At 35.5% G+C, this 14,032-nt stretch overlaps 1 protein-coding gene across 2 annotated transcripts in view; it reads right to left on the bottom strand.

Moving 5' to 3' along the window:
• LOC142196068 (retinal guanylyl cyclase 2-like) overlaps positions 1-14,032 on the bottom strand; it is an 86,394-nt gene that overhangs the window by 27,018 nt on the left and 45,344 nt on the right. For both annotated transcript variants that reach the window (XM_075266262.1, XM_075266263.1), the window contains exons 8-9: positions 11,183-11,263; positions 2,731-2,907 (exon numbers count right to left, since the gene is read on the bottom strand). In XM_075266262.1, coding sequence (XP_075122363.1) covers positions 2,731-2,907; positions 11,183-11,263 — 258 coding nt within the window. The remainder of the gene's footprint in view (positions 1-2,730; positions 2,908-11,182; positions 11,264-14,032) is intronic.

The raw sequence follows: 14,032 nt of genomic DNA, 5'->3' as shown, positions 1-14,032 counted from the left end.
CTGGAGGCCGATGGGCTGGGGCAGGGGTAGAGGGGGAATTGTAATCCTGAGGCCGGGCACGAAAGGTGGGTGGCTGGATGAAGGGTGTCTGGCGGACTGTGGTAGTTTTCCGCTCCTCTGCAAACAACCTCTTCCACTGCGGCTTGATGGTCAGGCCCTCATCTGCAAGAGAAGCAGCTTGCTCAACTGTGGCTGGGTTCCGTTCCAGCACCCACTCACGGATCTCAGCGGGGCACTGGGAAAAGAACTGTTCCTTAAGTATGACTTGGAGGATCTTATCGACTGTGACAGCCTCCTCTCCTTCTAGCCAGCGCTTGCATGCTTGCTTCAACTTGTGGGCGAACATGTGGAAGGAGCTTCCCCCATTGTAAGACAAAGAGCGGAATTGAACTCGGTAGGTCTCTGGAGTGACTGCATAATACTTCTGCACCGCTCTTTTAATGGCCTCATAGTCCCGCTGATCACTAGGGTCCATGGCTCTGAGAGCTTCCACAGCCCCATCTCGTAGGTGCCCCACCAGATACCGGACCCAATCCTTCTCTGGGACTTCCATCAGGTGGCACTGGTGTTCGAAGTCCTGAAAATATCCATCAACATCCCCAGCCGCTTCATCAAAGGTCTTGAAGTGTTTATGGGAAACATATGGTGGTTCTCTCACTGTTGGGCTGGGGGCCGACGTTTGATTATAATTCCGCGTAGTTATCTCAGCCATTCGCATTTCATGCGCCATTCTTTCCTTTTCATGCGCCATTCTCTGTTCCTCCTTCTCCGTTTCCTGAGCCCTCTGTAATGCTCTACTCCTTTGCTCTGCAGTTGCTCCTAGCCCCAGCACTGCCAACTCCTCCTCATACAAAACAACCCATCTGCTCTTTTGGGTCTGTACCTGCCACTCCCGTATCTCTCCAGTCTCCTGGGGGCAGCCCTCCTCATGGTCGCTTTGCAGGGTCATCTCCTCCAGTGCCTCGATCAGTTGATCTTTCGTTCTTCCCTGGTAACTCAGGTTTAGTTCCCGGGCCCTTACTTGTAGACTTGCCATAGTCCAGTTCCTGTATTCTGAGGTTGTGGCTCCATTAATCGCTGGGCTGCTGTAGTCCATCTCGCTGTCCGCTGTTGATCCCACCGCTGCCACCAGTTGTCACGGAGCAAAGGTATACGTCTTCCTCCGGATGGTCTTTTGAATCAACACGGACGCAAGAGGTCGGGAGACAACAGCAATTTATTGTAATCCACAAAGTTAGTAGCCGGTGGCGGTCACATCAACCGTAATAACAATAAGTCCACAGAAGTCACAATCCAATGATAACTTTGGTTCCTTGGTCCTGTAACTAAGTCCTGGCTCTCTGCAGAGCTGTGCACAGGCCGGCTAACACATACTAACTGCAAGCTACAACTATATACTAAACTGTTACTTCCTCTATCTGTGGGTGGGAAGGGCTGAGTCACAGATCCTTCCCCCCTCACCTATACCAAGGAGAGCAGACTCCCTGTCTACTATGGACAATGCACCGTCCAACATCTTCTTGGAGACACTGATCAGATTATCTCCACCCATTGTCCTCACTGGTCCTCACTAGTTAGAGGTATTTGCATACAATGTGCTAACACACTAGACCCTAATCAGCCAACTACACATTGATGTATATAACAGGTTAGAGAATACATTCCACATGAAATATATATTACACATTGCCTATAGTATAGACTCTAACCATCCCGTGACAGGCCTTTTCCTACTTTTGTCTCCTCTGACCAGAGAACATTCTTCCAGAACGGTTTTGGCTTTCTCAGGTAAGTTTTGGCAAACTCCAGCCTGGCTTCTGTCTGTGGGTAAGAAGTGGGGTCTTCCGGGGTCTCCTACCATACAGTCCCTTCTCATTCAGACGCTGACACTGGATAGTACGGGGTGACACTGTTGTACCCTCGGACTGCAGGGCAGCTTGGACTTGTTTGGATGTTAGTCGAGGTTCTTTATCCGCCATCCGCACAATCTTGCGGTGAAATCTCTCATCAATCTTTCTTTTGCGTCCACATCTAGGGAGGTTAGCCACAGTGCCATGGGCTTTACACTTCTTGATGACACTGCGCACGGTAGACACAGGAACATTCAGGGCTTTGGAGATGGACTTGTAGCCTTGAGATTGCTCATGCTTCCTCACAATTTTGCTTCTCAAGTCCTCAGACAGTTCTTTGGTCTTCTTACTTTTCTCCATGCTCAATCTGGTCACACAAGGACACAGGACAGAGGTGGAGTCAACTTTAATCCATTTCACCTGGCTGCAAGTGTGATTTAGTTATTGCCACCACCTGTTAGGTGCCCCAGGTAAGTAACAGGTGCTGGTAATTACACAAATTAGAGAAGCATCACATGATTTTTCAAACAGTGCCAATACTTTTGTCCACCCCCTTTTTTATGTTTGCTGTGGAATTATATCCAATTTGGCTTTTTGACGATTCTTTTTGTGGTTTTCCATTGAAGACAAATTAAAGCATTTTCTGGAAGAACACAAGTATTATTTGACAGAATTGCAGGGGTGCCAATACTTTTGGCCAACACTGTATATAAGATTCCTAACCAGTGGAGTTTACAAACTACATTCTGCTACAGTTTACAGTAGAAATTGGAGGACTCTATACTGCCATCTGGTGGACAAGGCTGGTACTTCATATTTTCAGTACTATCATTTTCTATCCTTCTGTATAAGTTCCCACCTATCAGACACCTCCACATACCTTGATGAGATCTAATAGCAGTGAAGACTTGAACATCCAGTCCAGCTTGACGTCCTCGTTCTTCAGCAGATCCTCCAGGCTTCCTCTGGAGCAATGTTCAGTCACAATGGCAAAAATGCTGCAGTCGGAGAAAAAGCCTAAAAAGGGATTCACATTTTCATTCCTCAAATCCTTCATCTGCAAATGGAAAACGGAGCAGAGAAGAGACAGGTCAGATCTCTGTAGGGTCGGATGTACAGTGGATGACGCCATGTGTGGTCCTCCTAAACTACCCACTTGTTGGGCCATACAGTCTACAAATGACAATATAATACACTGCATGACTATAAGCGGCATGCAGTACAGTGAGGAAATATAAGCGCCATATAGTACAGCGCATAATTATAGTGCCATACAGTACAGCACATAATTATAGCCCCATATAGTACAGAGCATAATTATAGTGCCATATAGTACAGAGCATAATTATAGCGCCATATAGTACAGAGCATGATTATAGCGCCATATAGTACAGAGCATGATTATAGCGCCATATAGTACAGAGCATGATTATAGCGCCATATAGTACAGAGCATAATTATAGCGCCATATAGTACAGAGCATGATTATAGCGCCATATAGTACAGAGCATGATTATAGCGCCATATAGTACAGAGCATAATTATAGCGCCATATAGTACAGAGCATAATTATAGCGCCATATAGTACAGTGCATGATTATAGCGCCATATAGTACAGTGCATAATTATAGCGCCATATAGTACAGTGCATAATTATAGTGCCATACAGTACAGCGCATAATTATAGCACCATACAGTACAGCACATAATTATAGCCCCATATAGTACAGCACATAATTATAGCCCCATATAGTACAGAGCATGATTATAGCGCCATATAGTACAGAGCATGATTATAGCGCCATATAGTACAGTGCATGATTATAGCGCCATATAGTACAGTGCATGATTATAGCGCCATATAGTACAGTGCATAATTATAGCGCCATATAGTACAGTGCATAATTATAGCGCCATATAGTACAGCGCATAATTATAGCGCCATATAGTACAGCGCATAATTATAGCGCCATATAGTACAGTGCATGATTATAGCGCCATATAGTACAGTGCATAATTATAGCGCCATATAGTACAGTGCATGATTATAGTGCCATATAGTACAGTGCATGATTATAGCGCCATATAGTGCAGTGCATGATTATAGCGCCAAATAGTACAGTGCATAATTATAGCACCATATAGTACAGTGCATGATTATAGCGCCATATATAGTACAGTGCATGATTATAGCGCCATATAGCACAGTGCATGATTATAGCGCCATATATAGTACAGTGCATGATTATAGCGCCATATATAGTACAGTGCATGATTATAGCGCCATATAGCACAGTGCATGATTATAGTGCCATATAGCACAGTGCATGATTATAGCGCCATATAGTACAGTGCATGATTATATCGCCATATAGTACAGTGCATAATTATAGCGCCATATAGTACAGTGCATGATTATACTACTATACAATGTGTAATAATACTAATATATGTGTAATAATACTACTTTACAGTGTGTAATAATACTACTATACAATGTGTAGTAATACCACTATACAGTGTGTAATAATACCAGTGTACAATATGTAGCGAGGTGATACTGCTATACAGTGTATAATAATGCAACTATACAGTGTGTAATAATACCAGTGTACAATATGTAGTGATACTGCTATACAGTGTGTAATGATACCACTATAAAGTGTGTAATAATATTACTATACAATGTGTAATAATACCACTATACTGTGTGTAATAATACCAGTGTACAATATGTAGTGATACTGCTATAAAGAGTGTAATAATACCAGTGTACAATATGTAGTGATACTGCTATAAAGTGTGTAATAATACTGCTATACAGTGTGTAATAATACCACTATACAGTGTGTAATAATATTACTATACAGTGTGCAATAATATTACTATACAATGTGTAATAACACCACTATACAGTGTGTAATAATACTACTATACAGTGTGTAATAATACTACTATACAATGGGTAATACTACTACTATATGATGTGTAATAAAACCACTATACAGTGTATAATAATACCACTATACAGTGTGTAATAATACTATTATACAGTGTGTAATAATACTACTATACAGTGTGTAATAATACCACTATACAGTGTGTAATAATACTACTATACGATGTGTAATAATATCACTATACAGTGTGTAATAATACTACTATGCAGTGTGTAATAATACTACTATACAGTGTATAATAATACCACTATACAGTATGTAATAATACCACTATACAGTGTGTAATAATACTACTATACAGTGTGCAATAATACTACTGTACGATGTATAATAATACTACTATACAGTGTGTAATAATACTACTATACAGTGTGTAATAATAACACTATACAGTGTGTAATAATACTACTATACAGTGTGCAATAATACTACTATATGATGTGTAACAATACTACTATACAATGTGCAATAATACTACTGTACGATGTATAATAATACTACTATACAGTGTGTAATAATACTACTATACAGTGTGTAATAATAACACTATACAGTGTGTAATAATACTACTATACAGTGTGCAATAATACTACTATACAGTGTGTAACAATACTACTATACAGTGTGTAATAACACTACTATACGATGTGTAATAATACTATTATACAGTATGTAATAATACTACTATACAGTGTGTAATAATACTACTATATGATGTGTAATAATACTACTATACAGTGTGTAATAATACTACTATATGATGTGTAATAATACTACTATACAGTGTGTAATAACACTACTATACGATGTGTAATAATACTATTATACAGTATGTAATAATACTACTATACAGTGTGTAATAATACTACTATACGATGTGTAATAATAATACTATACAGTGTGTAATAATACCACTATACAGTGTGTAATAATACTACTATACAGTGTGTAATAATACTACTATACAGTGTGTAATAATACCACTATACAGTGTGTAATAATACTACTATACAATGTGTAATAACACCACTATACAATGTGTAATAATACTACTATACCGTGTATAATAATACCACTATACAGTATGTAATAATACTACTATACAGTGTGTAATAATACCACTATACAGTGTGTAATAATACAACTATACAGTGTGTAATAATACTACTATACAGTGTGTAATAATACTACTATATGATGTGTAATAATACCACTATATGATGTGTAATAATACTACTATACGATGTGTAATAATACTATTATACAGTGTGCAATAATACTACTGTACGATGTGTAATAATACTATTATACAGTGTGTAGTAATAGCACTATACAGTGTGTAATAATACTACCATACAGTTTGTAATAATACCACTATACAGTGTGTAATAATACTACAATACAAAGGGTAATAATACTACTATATGATGTGTAATAAAACCATTATACAGTGTATAATAATACCACTATACAGTGTGTAATAATACTACTATACAGTGTGTAATAATACCACTATACAGTGTGTAATAATACTACTATACGATGTGTAATAATACCACTATACTGTGTGTAATAATACTACTATACGATGTGTAATAATACTACTATACAGTGTGTAATAATACCACTATACAGTGTGTAATAGTACTACTATACAGGGTGTAATAATACCACTATACAGTGTGTAATAATACTACTATACTGTGTGTAATAATACCACTATACAGTATGTAATAATACTACTATACAGTGTGTAATAATACTACTATACAGTACGTAATAATACTACTATACAGTGTGTAATAATACCACTATACAGTGTGTAATAATACCACCATACAGTGTGTAATAATACTACTATACAGTGTGTAATAATACTACTATACAGTATGTAATAATACCACTATACAGTGTGTAATAATACTACTATACAGTGTGTAATAATACCACTATACAGTATGTAATAATACTACTATACAGTGTGTAATAATACTACTATATGATGTGTAATAATACTACTATACAGTATGTAATAATACTACTATACAGTGTGTAATAATACTACTATACTGTGTGTAATAATACCACTATACCGTATGTAATAATACTACTATACAGTGTGTAATAATACTACTATACAGTACGTAATAATACTACTATACAGTGTGTAATAATACTACTATACAGTACGTAATAATACTACTATACAGTGTGTAATAATACCACTATACAGTGTGTAATAATACTACTATACTGTGTGTAATAATACCACTATACAGTGTGTAATAATACTACTATACTGTGTGTAATAATATCACTATACAGTGTGTAATAATACTACTATGCAGTGTGTAATAATACTACTATACAGTGTATAATAATACCACTATACAGTATGTAATAATACCACTATACAGTGTGTAATAATACTACTATACAGTGTGCAATAATACTACTGTACGATGTATAATAATACTACTATACAGTGTGTAATAATACTACTATACAGTGTGTAATAATAACACTATACAGTGTGTAATAATACTACTATACAGTGTGCAATAATACTACTATATGATGTGTAACAATACTACTATACAATGTGCAATAATACTACTGTACGATGTATAATAATACTACTATACAGTGTGTAATAATACTACTATACAGTGTGTAATAATAACACTATACAGTGTGTAATAATACTACTATACAGTGTGCAATAATACTACTATACAGTGTGTAACAATACTACTATACAGTGTGTAATAACACTACTATACGATGTGTAATAATACTATTATACAGTATGTAATAATACTACTATACAGTGTGTAATAATACTACTATATGATGTGTAATAATACTACTATACAGTGTGTAATAATACTACTATACGATGTGTAATAATAATACTATACAGTGTGTAATAATACCACTATACAGTGTGTAATAATACTACTATACAGTGTGTAATAATACTACTATACAGTGTGTAATAATACCACTATACAGTGTGTAATAATACTACTATACAATGTGTAATAACACCACTATACAATGTGTAATAATACTACTATACCGTGTATAATAATACCACTATACAGTATGTAATAATACTACTATACAGTGTGTAATAATACCACTATACAGTGTGTAATAATACAACTATACAGTGTGTAATAATACTACTATACAGTGTGTAATAATACTACTATATGATGTGTAATAATACCACTATATGATGTGTAATAATACTACTATACGATGTGTAATAATACTATTATACAGTGTGCAATAATACTACTGTACGATGTGTAATAATACTATTATACAGTGTGTAGTAATAGCACTATACAGTGTGTAATAATACTACCATACAGTTTGTAATAATACCACTATACAGTGTGTAATAATACTACAATACAAAGGGTAATAATACTACTATATGATGTGTAATAAAACCATTATACAGTGTATAATAATACCACTATACAGTGTGTAATAATACTACTATACAGTGTGTAATAATACCACTATACAGTGTGTAATAATACTACTATACGATGTGTAATAATACCACTATACTGTGTGTAATAATACTACTATACGATGTGTAATAATACTACTATACAGTGTGTAATAATACCACTATACAGTGTGTAATAATACTACTATACAGTGTGTAATAATACTACTATATGATGTGTAATAATACTACTATACAGTATGTAATAATACTACTATACAGTGTGTAATAATACTACTATACTGTGTGTAATAATACCACTATACCGTATGTAATAATACTACTATACAGTGTGTAATAATACTACTATACAGTACGTAATAATACTACTATACAGTGTGTAATAATACTACTATACAGTACGTAATAATACTACTATACAGTGTGTAATAATACCACTATACAGTGTGTAATAATACTACTATACTGTGTGTAATAATACCACTATACAGTGTGTAATAATACTACTATACTGTGTGTAATAATAACACTATACAGTATGTAATAATACTACTATACAGTGTGTAATAATACTACTATACAGTACGTAATAATACTACTATACAGTGTGTAATAATACCACTATACAGTGTGTAATAATACTACTATACAGTGTGTAATAATACCACTATACAGTGTGTAATAATACTACTATACTGTGTGTAATAATACCACTATACAGTATGTAATATTACTACTATACAGTGTGTAATAATACTACTATACAGTACGTAATAATACTACTATACAGTGTGTAATAATACCACTATACAGTGTGTAATAATACTACTATACAGCGTGTAATAATACCACTATACAGTGTGTAATAATACTACTATACTGTGTGTAATAATACCACTATACAGTATGTAATAATACTACTATACAGTGTGTAATAATACTACTATACTGTGTGTAATAATACCACTATACCGTATGTAATAATACTACTATACAGTGTGTAATAATACTACTATACAGTACGTAATAATACTACTATACAGTGTGTAATAATACTACTATACAGTACGTAATAATACTACTATACAGTGTGTAATAATACCACTATACAGTGTGTAATAATACTACTATACTGTGTGTAATAATACCACTATACAGTGTGTAATAATACTACTATACTGTGTGTAATAATAACACTATACAGTATGTAATAATACTACTATACAGTGTGTAATAATACTACTATACAGTACGTAATAATACTACTATACAGTGTGTAATAATACCACTATACAGTGTGTAATAATACTACTATACAGTGTGTAATAATACCACTATACAGTGTGTAATAATACTACTATACTGTGTGTAATAATACCACTATACAGTATGTAATATTACTACTATACAGTGTGTAATAATACTACTATACAGTACGTAATAATACTACTATACAGTGTGTAATAATACCACTATACAGTGTGTAATAATACTACTATACAGCGTGTAATAATACCACTATACAGTGTGTAATAATACTACTATACAGTGTGTAATAATACCACTATACAGTGTGTAATAATACTACTATACTGTGTGTAATAATACCACTATACAGTATGTAATAATACTACTATACAGTGTGTAATAATACTACTATACAGTACATAATAATACTACTATACAGTGTGTAATAATACCACTATACAGTGTGTAATAATACTACTATACAGTGTGTAATAATACCACTATACAGTGTGTAATAATACTACTATACTGTGTGTAATAATACCACTATACAGTATGTAATAATACTACTATACAGTGTATAATAATACTACTATACAGTACGTAATAATACTACTATACAGTGTGTAATAATACCACTATACAGTGTGTAATAATACTACTATACAGTGTGTAATAATACCACTATACAGTGTGTAATAATACTACTATACTGTGTGTAATAATACCACTATACAGTATGTAATAATACTACTATACAGTGTATAATAATACTACTATACAGTGTGTAATAATACTACTATACAGTGTGTAATAATAACACTATACAGTGTGTAATAATACTACTATACTGTGTGTAATAATACCACTATACAGTATGTAATAATACTACTATACAGTGTGTAATAATACTACTATACAGTGTGTAATAATACTACTATACAGTGTGTAATAATACTACTATACGATGTGTAATAATACTACTATACAGTGTGTAATAATACTACTATACAGTGTGTAATAATACTACTATACAGTGTGTAATAATACCACTATACAGTATGTAATAATACTACTATACAGTGTGTAATAATACTACTATACAGTGTGTAATAATACTACTATACGATGTGTAATAATACTACTATACAGTGTGTAATAATACTACTATACAGTGTGTAATAATACCACTATACAGTATGTAATAATACTACTATACAGTGTGTAATAATACTACTATACGATGTGTAATAATACTACTATACAGTGTGTAATAATACTACTATACAGTACGTAATAATACTACTATACAGTGTGTAATAATACTACTATACAGTGAGTAATAATGCCGCTATACAATGTATAAACAGTTTTTGGGTGGTTGTACCCTACTGCTGGTAGACCCTCTAGGGTTGCCCTATGGCAGAGGCATCTTGTCTTCTTGTCATTAAGGGCAAACCTTGGCCTAACGTTTTGACCAAAAGATCTCTTAGTGCACAGGTTTTACGCTGAGCCAGGAGAGTCGGACTGCGCCCCCTACTGCCGCACCAGCATGTGAGAGGTGAGGCCGGGATGATCTTGTGCACCATAGTATTAGTAGGTAGCCATTATATTACCGACAATAGTATCCTCACCTTGCGCAATGTGCTGGTGGTGCTCTGCCGCAGTTCGTGATATGCCCCGGGCTCAAATTTCTTCAGCCAAACCCAATCTCCCTGCAAGATAACATCAAACCATAAACTCAGGATTATCCACATATGACAAGAAATGACAGGAGTGACCTGAAACGTACAGGCCCGAACGCCAGCTATAATACAGGTGACCAATATCTCTATATAAATAGTCCGGAGCAGAGATACAAACATCTGTATGCAATAATATTCTACGGGTGCATTCACACGGAGTAAAATGGAGTGTAATTTGGAGTGTAATTTTTACACGTGTAAAAAATTTACGCGTTTTTTTACACATAGCGTTTACGGAGCGTTTACGGAGCGTGTTTTTCTACACGCGTAAACGCTCCAAAAAACGTTCCGCAAATGCCACAAGTAAAAAAAAACCTCCAAAATATACGTGTACATTTTTTACACGTGTAAAAATTACACTCCAAATTACACTCCATTTTACTCCGTGTGAATGCACCCTACTAGTAACAGGCGGTAATATGTTATATACAAGGCAATAATGTAGCAAGGAACAACCCAGGAGTCTAGAAATGAGAGAAGCTTCCTCATCTTCCATACTAGTACCACATACCCACCCCAGAGAGGAACTACCGAACTATCCGTATCACAGTACAGGGATAATACACACAGTGATGTCACAGTACAGGATAATACACACAGTGATGTCACAGTACAGGATAATACACACAGTGATGTCACAGTACAGGATAATACACACAGTGATGTCACATACAGGGATAATACACACAGTGATGTCACATACAGGGATAATACACACAGTGATGTCACATACAGGGATAATACACACAGTGATGTCACAGTACAGAGATAATACACACAGTGATGTCACAGTACAGAGATAATACACACAGTGATGTCACAGTACAGGATAATACACACAGTGATGTCACAGTACAGGATAATACACACAGTGATGTCACATACAGGGATAATACACAGTGATGTCACAGTACAGGATAATACACACAGTGATGTCACAGTACAGGGATAATACACACAGTGATGTCACAGTACAGGATAATACACACAGTGATGTCACAGTACAGGGATAATACACACAGTGATGTCACAGTACAGGGATAATACACACAGTGATGTCACAGTACAGAGATAATACACACAGTGATGTCACAGTACAGGATAATACACACAGTGATGTCACAGTACAGAGATAATACACACAGTGATGTCACAGTACAGGGATAATACACACAGTGATGTCACAGTACAGAGATAATACACACAGTGATGTCACAGTACAGGATAATACACACAGTGATGTCACAGTACAGGGATAATACACACAGTGATGTCACAGTACAGAGATAAAACACACAGTGATGTCACAGTACAGGATAATACACACAGTGATGTCACAGTACAGGATAATACACACAGTGATGTCACAGTACAGGATAATACACACAGTGATGTCACAGTACAGAGATAATACACACAGTGATGTCACAGTACAGGGATAATACACACAGTGATGTCACAGTACAGATAATACACACAGTGATGTCACAGTACAGAGATAATACACACAGTGATGTCACAGTACAGGATAATACACACAGTGATGTCACAGTACAGGATAATACACACAGTGATGTCACAGTACAGAGATAATACACACAGTGATGTCACAGTACAGGGATAATACACACAGTGATGTCACAGTACAGAGATAATACACACAGTGATGTCACAGTACAGAGATAATACACACAGTGATGTCACAGTACAGGGATAATACACACAGTGATGTCACAGTACAGGATAATACACACAGTGATGTCACAGTACAGGGATAATACACACAGTGATGTCACAGTACAGAGATAATACACACAATGATGTCACAGTACAGGATAATACACACAGTGATGTCACAGTACAGGATAATACACACAGTGATGTCACAGTACAGGATAATACACACAGTGATGTCACAGTACAGAGATAATACACACAGTGATGTCACAGTACAGGATAATACACACAGTGATGTCACAGTACAGGATAATACACACAGTGATGTCACAGTACAGGATAATACACACAGTGATGTCACAGTACAGGATAATACACACAGTGATGTCACAGTACAGAGATAATACACACAGTGATGTCACAGTACAGGATAATACACACAGTGATGTCACAGTACAGAGATAATACACACAGTGATGTCACAGTACAGGATAATACACACAGTGATGTCACATACAGGGATAATACACAGTGATGTCACAGTACAGGATAATACACACAGTGATGTCACAGTACAGAGATAATACACACAGTGATGTCACAGTACAGGATAATACACACAGTGATGTCACATACAGGGATAATACACACAGTGATGTCACAGTACAGGATAATACACACAGTGATGTCACAGTACAGGATAATACACACAGTGATGTCACAGTACAGGATAATACACACAGTGATGTCACATACAGGGATAATACACACAATGATGTCACAGTACAGGATAAAACACACAGTGATGTCTCAGTACAGGATAATACACACAGTGATGTCACAGTACAGGATAATACACACTGTGATGTCACAGTACAGAGATAATACACACAATGATGTCACAGTACAGGATAATACACACAGTGATGTCACAGTACAGGATAATACACACAGTGATGTCACAGTACAGGATAATACACACAGTGATGTCACAGTACAGAGATAATACACACAGTGATGTCACAGTACAGGATAATACACACAGTGATGTCACAGTACAGG

This window comes from Leptodactylus fuscus, chromosome 2, assembly GCF_031893055.1.
Source record: "Leptodactylus fuscus isolate aLepFus1 chromosome 2, aLepFus1.hap2, whole genome shotgun sequence".
NCBI classification, from domain to species: domain Eukaryota; kingdom Metazoa; phylum Chordata; class Amphibia; order Anura; family Leptodactylidae; genus Leptodactylus; species Leptodactylus fuscus.
The sequence above is the reverse complement of the archived record's forward strand: the minus strand, read 5'-3'. Positions and strand labels throughout refer to the sequence as shown.